Source organism: Xiphophorus maculatus, chromosome 9 (assembly GCF_002775205.1).
Source record: "Xiphophorus maculatus strain JP 163 A chromosome 9, X_maculatus-5.0-male, whole genome shotgun sequence".
Classification (NCBI taxonomy): domain Eukaryota; kingdom Metazoa; phylum Chordata; class Actinopteri; order Cyprinodontiformes; family Poeciliidae; genus Xiphophorus; species Xiphophorus maculatus.
Window position 1 is genome coordinate 27,649,280 of NC_036451.1, and position 11,723 is coordinate 27,661,002.

The following is an 11,723-nucleotide window of genomic DNA, read 5'->3' on the forward strand; positions in this document are numbered from 1 at the left end:
CGCTCCACTGAGGACGCTATCTCCTCCGCCCTACACCTGAGCCTGGCTCACCTGGAGGAGAAGAACACTCATGTGTGGATGTTGTTCCTGGACTTCAGCTCAGCGTTCAACACAATCATCCCACAGCATCTGGTAGAAAAACTGGGACACCTGGGCTTCAGCACCCCCCTGCGCAACTGGCTGCTAGACTTCCTCACCGACAGACTTTGATGATCCACACTTTTCAGATTTTTATTTGCCAAAAATTCGAAAACCATGTAAGATATTATTTCCGTTTTACATTAAAGCACTGATGGTCCCACGCGTTCATTTCCAGTATGTTTTGTGCTCATTTAACCAGCAGAGGGCGCAATTTCCCTACTCATTCGCTGTGACGTTTGAGCTTTTGTTGGGGGGGGGGATAAAACAGTGGATTTTACCAATAACAGACGAGCGTCTTTCGGTCTTGATTCAAACGTAGAAATGAGTTAAAGGGCTTTGAGCTGTTGGCCTTCAAGTCATTTCCACTCACCAAGCCCAGCAGAATTCTGCCCACTCTACCTCCTTTCATCTCTGCTCTGCAAACATCGACTGAATGAGAACTCTCCTTTTCTCATTGTGAAAATTTCTACTTTTTAATTCACCATTCTCTGTGTATTCTCTCAACATAAGGAGCATTTTAAAATAGATTTCAAATTAAAAAGCTACTTTTATGAAATATGCTGGCCATAAGACTCAAGCATTCCAAAGAGCACACACACACACCCAACTACATCAGTAGATGATCAAAGAACTTGATTTTTTAAAAGTAACTCCATTAAATGCAGTTTAAATGGTAATTTAATTTTCAAACTGAAATCATGACAATGTATCATAATCATGGTCACTATCAGTTTAAATTAATGCATGATGCATTGTTTTTTGATATATTTTCCCCCCAAAGTGGTCAGATTGTTATGGTCCGTAGGTGTTTGGACTTTTATCTTCAGTTATTTTCTATTTTGATCATGTCCTTATTATTTATTTCCATATTTCTTGCTGTCTTAGTTTATCCTTTGTGTCAGTTCAGTTGTTCTCATTGTTTGTGTTTTTTTTATTTGTTTCATTAGATTAGTATTTGTTTCTGTTTACTGTTCAGGTTTCCTTTCCCCTTTCATTCCCTTTGTTTCCATCCTCACCTCAGCCTATCATTTTGCTCCCCTTCACAACTGTTAATTATTTCCCCACTTGCCCCTGCCCGCTCCCCATCTGCCCCCACTTACCAGAAGAATCGTCTTGTTAGAATTAGGTCTTCTGTTTTTTTTTTGTTATTTCCACTCCCTCCTCAGTATGCTTAAACTCTCTAGTTACTTTGTCCTCCACTCAGTCCTTCATTTGAAGGATGCTTCTTATTCATTTGGACATGAAAAATTAAACCTGTGTAAAAACATTAGGGGTGGGTGGAGGATATATTTTCACTGTGTTTCAGTGGGTATTAGGACTACATGTAGACTTTTTGAGAACTTCTTTCTGTATTACATCACACCTCTCACTGCCTTTCTACTTCCAGGAAGAGCAACAATCTACACTCTGCCAAGAAACCTTTAGAGAACATTTTACTGTCAGTCACTTTTGTGAGTGAATTTGACTAATAAAGAATTAGAAAGATGGAGCTCTTTTCAACACTCCGCTTTTCGACCCACTCAGGAATCTACTCAGGATAATTAATTTAATTTTCTACAAGTTGAAGTGGTTTTGCAGAAATATTGCAAACTATTGAAATGCAGTGATTAAAGATTCCACCACTAAACTACCGGAATCTATTTTTTCCTGCTGCCATTAAAGCATGAAACTCGAACCCTGGAAGTCAAAGACTTAAAGAAAAATAAATTACTTGACAAGATGCTTTTAAAGTTCTTTTGGTTTCAATTTGTATGGATTGAAGTGCAGAAGTATTTTCTGCAGTCTCTTCTACTTTAAAAAGATCTTTCCTGGAATGTATGGCTTGTGGAAATCAGCACACTCTTAACACAGTCATTCTTCTGAATAGATCTTCAGTCAAACTTTAAGATGATATTAGAAGTTTTTAATTCTATAGCCAAACACGAGGAACAAAGCAATCAGTTTGTGGCAGTGTAAAAATGTCAGTAATTTTAATCTGAATAGATCAGATATATGCTGTTTATTCTAAAGGATGCTTCAGTTAAAGCCGCCAAGGTTTTACCGTTTGTTTGTCTGTCAGCTTCGCACATCTGACCAACTTCTATTCTTGCAAAATAGCTGAGGTTCACCGGATGGAAAGTGTCTGCAAGCATCAGCTTTCAAGTCAAATTTTTTATTTATTTTTTTACATATGACATATAACAAATGTGGTGAAAACGTGACTTTAAAAAACGAACTTCCAGTTTCTTCCTTCTCATGACAGGCTAAATAACAAATTATTACTGTTTGTTTTAGACTAACTTTACAAATGGCATCCCGTAATATTCTACTTTACATGCCTCAGGAGGATGTTTGAACACAAACGTAGTAACAAAAAATAAACAACATAACATCATTATTATTGAAAACTGATATTTTAAATAAGAATTGTATGCTCTGCGGCTGTTAAAATCATATTTTATGCTTTAAAGCTGCCCAAATTAAAGACCGTTCGCTGCTATCTGACATCGACAAATCGAGTCTGGATATTCATGTCAATGTGAAAAGACAGGAAGAAACCCGGAAGTGCTGCAGTTAGCTAACAGCAGGAGAAAGGAGAAAGTACAGCAGTAGATCTGCTTGTTTGTTTTAGCAGAAGCGCTTTTTTCGTTCCGTACTCCTTACAGCAGAATGCCTGAAATTCACAGGTAAGGCGGGTTAAATTCATACCGTTTTCATTTAGCATCGAGCCATTTAACAGGTCCACCATCATTGGTCCTGTTTATCCCGTTTAGCTCTGGACTGGGACGAATGTCAAGGAAAAGCCGATAGTCGGGTTTATCATCTAGGCTTCAATTGACAGCTGCTTATATTAGGCAAAGACTTTAATTGACGTAAACTGATGCTACACAGTTTAAATACCCCGCTGATCAATAAACAAAGTGAAGATTAGAGCCTCAATTAACCAAATGTGACAACAACTTTAATCTAACAAACGTTCTCCAGGCTGTAAGGTCAGTAACCTGCTGATGTCACCTGAGATATTTGTTCAGTTCAAATAAGGCATGATGTTTAAATTCTTTCTACTTTTTATTGGGCGTGTTTACACTTCTGGTTTCCACTGTACACGTGTTAAACAGCAAACACACAGATTAAGTGATGCTGCTGAACATCAGTCCTGTTCCCACCTGTTCCTAACACACAGCAGTCCACTTCGATTCAGGCCTCATCCAGGAGAACACACTTCAGGGAGTAAAGTTTAATTATACATTATTTAAAAAAAAAATTAAGGAAAAAAATGTCAAAATACAAACTAGAAAATCCATGCTAGCAGGTGCTGAGCCTCCCCTCATGTTGGTGCGTTTTGCCATAAATGGCAGCTCAGTTAGACTTCCAGTCATCAGCCAGATCTCCTTCTGGTTAGTCGCCCCCAGGATTCAGGTGAGGAAGTGATGGAGTGAGTCACCTCGGGGTGTGTGGCCTGGAGGGCTGGGGGGCCAATCACATGCAATGAACGTAGCCATCAAAGGTCTGTGCCCTGAGCTTTCCTGATCCTACAGTGACTCCAAAGATGAAAGAATCACGATGGATTCTTTGTTTTGACCACTTTTAAAGGCCGTACTTTAGAGGCAGATTTGTGCTGCGGCTCAAGCTTTCTGTGTGTTGTCTGACGACGATGTTGTCTGTGTTCCTCTCTGTCCTTTGCGTTTCGTCTTTCTGCTCGTCGTCTTCATGGGAAGGATTCGAGCCGTTCGGACCAGCGCTGGTACCGGACTGGAGGGCTTCAAGGCCCATGCTGTGTTTGAGGAGATCAACAGGAAGCTGCAGGAGGTGACTGCATTACACACACCAACCAATTATTCTTACTTTAAACATGAACTCACAGGGAAGTTTTAACATGGAAGAACCTTGCATGAAGATACAGCAGCTTCATTTTAAATAAAGCATGTCATTTGGATCTAAAACTGAAAAACAACAATTATTTCTACTGCTGGTAATGGACTGAAGAATCAACAACTGGATTTCACTAAGCAACAGGAAGAAGCATCCTGTAGGATAATTACTGCATGGACAATTACCTTCCAGCTGGCAACAAGTTATTTAACCCCAATGAGAAACTCCTCATTTCTTAAAGGGGCAGTGTTATGTTTTTTCCAGGCACGTAGAACAATCAAGTAACTATGTTACTGTCAGTTGTTATAAAAAATGCTATATATATCAAAAATGACTTTAAAGAAATTTGAAATTGGGCCTGTTTCTTTCAGAAATGTCTTGCTCTTTTTGAAACTCCACCTTCAGGAAGTCATCACAACATGGCTCCTCTATTAAACCTTTAACAACATTTTTACCAGGATTTCACTGAGAAGTAGCTTGTATAATAAGATAAGCAGGTGCACAGTTCCACCAGATGTTTGCTAATTGCTGCTGGCTAGTCTGAAGGAGCTGAGTGGGGGAGTGCTGCTCTGTGAGGCAGAAACTCTGAAGTTTGGAAACTGCAGCTCTGAGGAGGAGCTGCGTCTTGAAGGCAGGGCTATGTCCACCCAGCCGTTTTCTACAGCTGAATGGTTGCCATGGAGATTAAAGGATTTCTCATACATACATGAAAGAATCAAGGCAACACTCCAGGAATGTTTCTGATGAGGGAATAACATTATGACATGATTCAAAGCTTAAAAAGTGGATTTTACATTTACACACTGTCCATTTAAACAAACATGGAAAGTTGGGCTGGGCGATAAAATGATAATGATCTCTAAGGCAATAAGACATGTGATCAGTACTGGTAGAAAATATGTCTGATCAAATGTTGTTAATTTCACTCAACCTAGATCCAGAATCTAAAAAAAAAGTTCAACAGTTCAAGAAGAAATTATGGATAAAAGCTGAAAGGTAACATAATCAGTTTGGCAGAATTCTGGATGTTTAAAATAAAAACTAATCAGTTATTATCTATCAACTGATAAGAAATGCTAATATCATTTTTCAGTCATTTGGCCCAGCCCTGGTGGAAAGACACATCATTGGTCATGGAAATGATGTTTAAGAAGTTTTTAATGATTGTCGTAAAGCAGAAAAAATACCTAAGGATAACACAGATATTCTAAGATGACAGTGCCAGCTTTCAGCCAGCTGACTGGCAGTACACAGCAAGGTGTCGCTTTGTTATTCTAAGCTTTAAACAGCTGAAAATAGCTCTGGACTTCTCTGGCACTCCATTCTAACTGTAGGAACAGAGTGCCAGAACATCTGATCAGTTTTAAAACCTCAACGTACGTTGATACTGGTAACCAACCCACCACTTATGGGATGCTTCAGATTTTTACAGCTGCGTAAATAAAATAATTTAAAAAATCATCAGTTCATTCATTTGTTTGTGCTCACGTGTGCGCCTGCTGCACCAGCTCCAGGTGGCACATTGGGACCGCCTCACCGCACACACATCACGTCAAGCTTATGCTGACTCAATCAGCAAATGGTTTCCTCACTGACTCTGCTATCCTGAAGCACTTACCTCTGCCTGACCTCAGGGAAGGCAGGTCGATCTCCAGCTCTGCGGCAGGGCCGGCTGTGAAGATTTGTCTTAAATGACAGAAACGTGGAGATAGAAGTGTCACTGTGTCAGTTAAAAAAAAAATAAAAACAAAAAGTCAGAACGGGTAGGTTGGGCTTTTTAAGCCTGGAAAAGAAATCTGCAGTCGGCGCCTCCCCACTGAAAACACAAAGAAGGACTAAATGACAACAGCTGACAGGGTGTAATTTTTGTCAGAGAACACAGTCATTATGGACTTCTACATGTGTTCAGTACCTGATCCATATTCAGCATATGAGCCATTGTTTAGATGAATTCTTGATAGTCCAAAAGAAAGCACAGATTAGAGTAAAAGCTGTTTTTCAACAATTATTAATTCCTTCTGTTGACATCTTTAGCTTTGTTTGTAACTTTCTATAGCTGTAATCTGAAGCTTTTGATCAGCATTAAATCTTGTTTTCAGAGACTTGACCTCTCTGTGTCTTCCTGGTGTTTTTGCTGCAGCTCACCTTGAACTTGAAGCCTGGTTACATAAAGCAGAGAAATGTCAGTCATTGTTCGCTGTTCTTAAGGTTTTGAATGCATTGAAGCAACTCGGAGTCTATCTTGGCTGGTTGTCAAGTAAATTAAGTCTAACCATTCATGTGGTTCTCAAATTAATACTAAAGCAAAGAGAACATCAGGAGTTTAGCATTTACATCAGACACTTGCAGGACCCTTGGTTCAGGAACATTCTGGGAAAATAAACTCCCAGTGAACTTCAGAGACAGGTGGAGATCGCCATGGAGACTCCCTCCACTTCCCTTTCCAGCTTCTATAAAATTGACCAACAAAAACAAACGGTCATCCTCCAACTACTTCCTGTCCTCTTCTTCATCGTTTTCGACAGTAGCAACATATTGATCATGTGACTCGTGAGGCCAAAAAAGTGTTTCCATTGTCGTTTTTGCAAAGTACATCAATTTTTATCAGACCAAAAACCACCTCATCCTTATAGAAAAACATTTTTCCTTAAAGCAAATTTATTTTCGTAATTTCAATTTGCGCAACTAAATGTTTAAAGAAAACGCAACTACATTTTTCAGCTGAAAATGTAACAAATGTTACAATTTTTAATTGAATTTTGAATTCTCTAAATGTTCACGGTTTCTGCGGTTTCCAGGAAGGGGAGCAGTTTGTGAAGAAAATCGGAGGAGTTTTCGCCTTCAAAGTGAAAGACGGCCCAAACGGACAGGAAGCCACTTGGATCGTGGACGTGAAGAACGGCAGCGGCTGCGTTCACAACGACGCAGGTGGGAAAACTTGCAGGTTGTCTTTAGTCACAGATTGAGGTCGAAGCTGAAGGTCTGCTCACTTATCTGCTTTATCTCCGTAGATTACCTTTAACTCAGCAAATATGTCTAATCTTTAACTTCTTTATCTCCTCTCGGCAGACAAGAAAGCAGATTGCACCATCGCCATGTCCGACACGGACTTGTTGGCCTTGATGACCGGGAAAATGAACCCACAGACTGTGAGTATGCAAACCATATCGTATCCTAGAAGACATCTCACCAGAGAAGGAGCCATCTTTCTTTCTTTTTTCCCCCTACTGAAGAGATGGAAATGTGGGAAGCATAGAGAAAGACAGCAGGCACTTGAAGACTGCAAGCATTCCAGCTCATTAAATCACAGCATTGTTATGAAATATGTTTGGCTGCTTCTGGAAATGATGGAAGCAGCGGCTGCAAGGATGAGCTCAGAATTACTGTGAAAATTCTAAAAGTGTGTTTGAAAAAAAAAAAAAAATATTGTCCGTATTTTCATCCTGCGACGAGACGATGACCTCCAGGACGCAGGCTGTGTAAACACGACTTTTATCAGTGTCAAACAGTGAGTGCTGTTCACCGAGGAGGGAAGCTGCCGGAGCAGAACCAAGAAACCTTCAATTGAAGACTTATTTGAAAAAAAAAAAAAGTCTTCCCATGGGAATAATCCAAGTTGCAGAGCATTCAGAGAGAACGCAGCAGATAAAAACTGCTCTGTTAGTTTAAGAAGTAACCTCAGGTAACCTCATCTTCTAATGGATTGTGCTTTTGTGTCCTGGACCAAACAGAACATTAAATTATTTAACAACTTCTGCGTCCATAACAGTTTTGACTCATTTGACTGGTTGCCCAAAAAATCCGCCGTTATGAAACAGTTTCTTTAGGGTACTTACAAATCATTTACCTGCTAATAGAGTTTCTCCAGTTTTCTTCTTCGCTGTTTGCCTCCTCAGTTGATGCTCCTAAAGCCTCTTCCTGCTTAATGGGCATGATTTTATTTCCTAAGTTTTAAAAGGGCAGGATTATGTAAAAATTTTTTTGTGCTTTACGTCATGTTATAATGTTAATTTCTCATCTAAAATATACCTGGAGTGTTGCTTTGATTCTTTCATATGTTTGAGAAATCCTTTCATCTCCATGCCAACCATTCAGTTATGCAAAAGGCCTGGGTGGACCTAGCTCCGCCTTCGAGGTGCAGATCCTCCCCCTCACAGAGCAGCCCTCTCCTACAGCTCCCTTCAGACTAGCCAGCAGCAATTAGCAAACACCTGGTGAAACTTTACATCTGCTGAACTCATTATAGGAGCTACTTAGTGAAACGCCAGTAACAACTTTAACACATTGATAGAGGAGCCATTTTGTGATGACTTCATGAAGGCAAAGCCTCAAAAGGAATTTCTTAAAGAGACAGAGGCCCAATTTCAAGGCATTAAAATAAATTTGATTTTATAATTTAAGTCATGTTTGATATAACAACTGAAGGTAACATAGTTACTTGATTAAGCTATAAAATTGCACTGTGTGCATGGAAAAATCATAATACTGGCCTTTAAAGACTTTTTAAAGAAAACATTCAGGTTTGTGCAAAGTGTTAGTTTTGTTTTGTAAGACTTGCTGAGTTCACTGTGACATGTTGGAGTCCTGACTGATAGGGAGCCGGTCTGGTCTTATCAGAGCTTGGAGGTTATCACAGTTTTTGGTCCACTCACTTTCTGAGGATTAGCTGTAGGTTCTTAATGAGGTTAAGACTTTCCCACAGAAGATACAGACTTTATATATAGAAAACTATGTGGTACTTATTCAAATAAAAATAAAAGTCACTAAGGAAATTATTTTATTTCATAACCTGTTGGACTGCATGTCTGCTGCTGCTGCTGCATACAGTCATTAAAATTTCTGTACAAAAAACGTTATTGATCCCAAAGGAAAATTGAACGTCGTAACTCGGTATTGATTCAAAGTTTTTCAAATAGTTGTTGTAGATAGTGATGACTGTTGACAGAAAAGCTCTCCTGTGCCAGTCTGTATTGCAGCGAATCTGAAGGAGCCTCTGACTGAAGACACTCAGTTTTTCTAAGACAGTCTCATGAAGAGGAGGTTCAGAATTGTCCATAATTTTCTTGATTTTTATGCATCATACACGTCAAACTCAATCAAAGAGGCCACTTCAAAAATACCACCAATTATTATAAACAGAACACAGTAATTTAATAGTCATTTTTTCCAGCGGTATGTCATGTTGCTCCAATGAAGAAAACAACTGATCAAATGGGGAACAAAAGTCAGCTTTTGGAGTTTGCTTGTAGCATCAATTTGTGTTTGAACTCATCATAAAAAATAATTCCTCAGTAATAAATGATTAATTACTCATTGATTTACTGTAACAATGTCTTCACAGGTTCTAAAGTCCTTCCACTGACTCCTGCAGCTCAGAGAATAGACTTTAAAATCCTGCTAGTTTATAAACCACTGAACGGTTTAGCACCACAACACATTAAAGATCTGATCTGGCAGTTGGATCAAGCTGCCAGACCTCTAAGGTTCTGGTTCTGGTTCTGCAGATGGAGAAGCAGCATTCCATTTTTATGTCCACTAATCTGGAACAAACTTCCAGAAAACTACAAAACTTCCGATTCACTGAGTTCCTTTGATATTTAAATAGAGGCTGTTTAAACCCACCTGTTTGCCCCATTTCCATGTGATTTCTTGGTTTTTCTGTTTTTAATACATTTACAAAAGAGTCCAAAACTTTATTCCCCATTGTCATACTGGAGTATTTGTGTGGTGGGATTTTGATGAATGAGATTAATTAATTTAAAACAATTTGGAATAAGAGTGTAACATAAAAAATGAAGCTCTGTGAATATTCATTACAAATTGTCTTTATTTTCCTTTTGTCATATCACTGCATTTACTTGTGTTTATTAGCCTGTTTTCAGCATAAAAAAAACACTTTATATTGCGACTTGTTCAGCCTTACTGTGCTGGGTTCTGGTTTTAATTAATAGCCCAGTTAACTGACCAGTGTGTGTTGAAGCAGGGAGCCGTGGGCAGGCAGGGTGAGCAGGACGGGGTCTGGTTTGAAAAGCCAAAAAGAAATGTCAAACATTTGTTCCAAACTTAGTTTATTGATGCAATACTGGGAAATCCTTACATTTTCATTATTTATTGATATTTTTTTTGCTGCATTCATCTTTTCAGCTGCAAGAATTTGTAACTCCAATTTATTGTGTGTAATAGCAGTAAATCGCAATACCAGGTTGAGCTTAAAAAATGACTCGATCAAATCACCTCCGATTTGTAGAAGGTAGTTATAACAAAAGAACAGTTTAGATTTTTCTCGTTACGACCAACTTTTTTTTTTTTTGGATTCAGAGAGCGGAGCCTGCATTTCAGTCGATGGCTCTATTCTGTTTTTCCAGATTAAGTTAGTCTTCCCAACATTCACTGCTCCGCTCCGAACGCGCCTGCCGTGCCGTTTCCTGTCGTGTCATAAGCTTTTGTTGCCGTTGCCCCACTTTCTCCCCGGCTGAGTTAATCTCTCACGGTAACTCTTAAAACTGCTGCTGCGTAGTTCACTCTAACACCAATTCCAAGCTGTTCTGACGCTGATTTATTTATTTATTTCATTTCATTTTTTTTTCTTTTTACCCATCCCCGCCTCCCTCTCCCCATCCGATTCCCAGGCATTTTTCCAGGGCAAGCTGAAGATCACGGGGAACATGGGCCTGGCCATGAAGCTCCAAAACCTGCAGCTGCAGCCGGGCAAAGCCAAGCTGTAAGAGACGCTGCATCAAGCCCTCACTGAAACGCTCGACTGTGAAGAGTTGAAGGTGTGGAGGAAAGGTGGAGGTCTGGAAGGAGAAACCGTTGTGGACAGACTGAACCACTTTTCCTCTTGGATGATCTCACTGACCGAGCTGGGGGTGGTGGTGGGGGTGGATTAGTCAAAGCTCCCTCCTGTCTAACTGGGGAATAGGATAGATGGACAGATAATTAATTTCCTAATTGAGTTCCTGTCTGCACTCTGTCTTTTTAGCGCCGGCCTGGAGTTCAGACAGTCACTCTGTACTTTGGTACTAATTCCGCTTCTGTCCAGACTTTTTAACCTTCACCGATAATGACACCTAACTTTGAGTGCACTGTAACTGCAGGTGTTTTTGAGAAGAACTGATCGATAATATGTTGCACAATTATGAATGCAGCTGTGTTAAGTGCCTCCCTCAGTATCTCAAATCAGTGTTTGTAGTTAGCTACCAACGCAGAGCGGGTTTGGACTGTGGCTACCCAACGTTTTCTCTCCCTGCCTTGTCATTTTCTGGAGTACTGTCTGTACGCTCTGGATCTTTGTCGGATTTCTTAGAAATAAACTTGTCCTTGCTGAACAGTTTAGCCTTTTTTCCCCCTCATTTGCTGCACTTAATTTGCACCCCTTGCTGCCTGGTGACCTCATGTTTTTCGTGCACACAGCGGCTCCCGTGAGAGTCCACAGAACAAGGCTTTATTTTCACTTGCATTTTTTCCAACACTACAGCGACCTGATTCTGCACTCTGACACGCTGTACATGGAGGAGCACGGCTCACACACAAATCTTTTAACTAGCTCTGACCCAGATTCCTCTGCAGCTTTGGCTTGGAGTTTTCTGGCTCTTACTCTGATGTCACAATGAGGTTGTTTTACGACAGATTTCTTTTTTTTAAAAAAAAGACTTAATCAATGCAATGCCTTTTTATCTTTCAGTAGAACCCTACACTATTAAAATTTATGTTGTGCATCTCTACTCCTT

At 39.8% G+C, this 11,723-nt stretch overlaps 1 protein-coding gene across 1 annotated transcript; it reads left to right on the plus strand.

Moving 5' to 3' along the window:
- The first annotated feature begins 2,666 nt into the window (after positions 1 to 2,666).
- On the plus strand, positions 2,667 to 11,328 carry scp2 (sterol carrier protein 2). Its single transcript, XM_005813358.3, has 5 exons — positions 2,667 to 2,807; positions 3,840 to 3,930; positions 6,792 to 6,921; positions 7,063 to 7,142; positions 10,623 to 11,328. Exons 1-5 carry the CDS (start codon positions 2,791 to 2,793, stop codon positions 10,716 to 10,718), a joined length of 414 nt encoding a protein of 137 aa, XP_005813415.1. The 5' UTR covers positions 2,667 to 2,790; the 3' UTR covers positions 10,719 to 11,328.
- Positions 11,329 to 11,723: the final 395 nt, after the last annotated feature.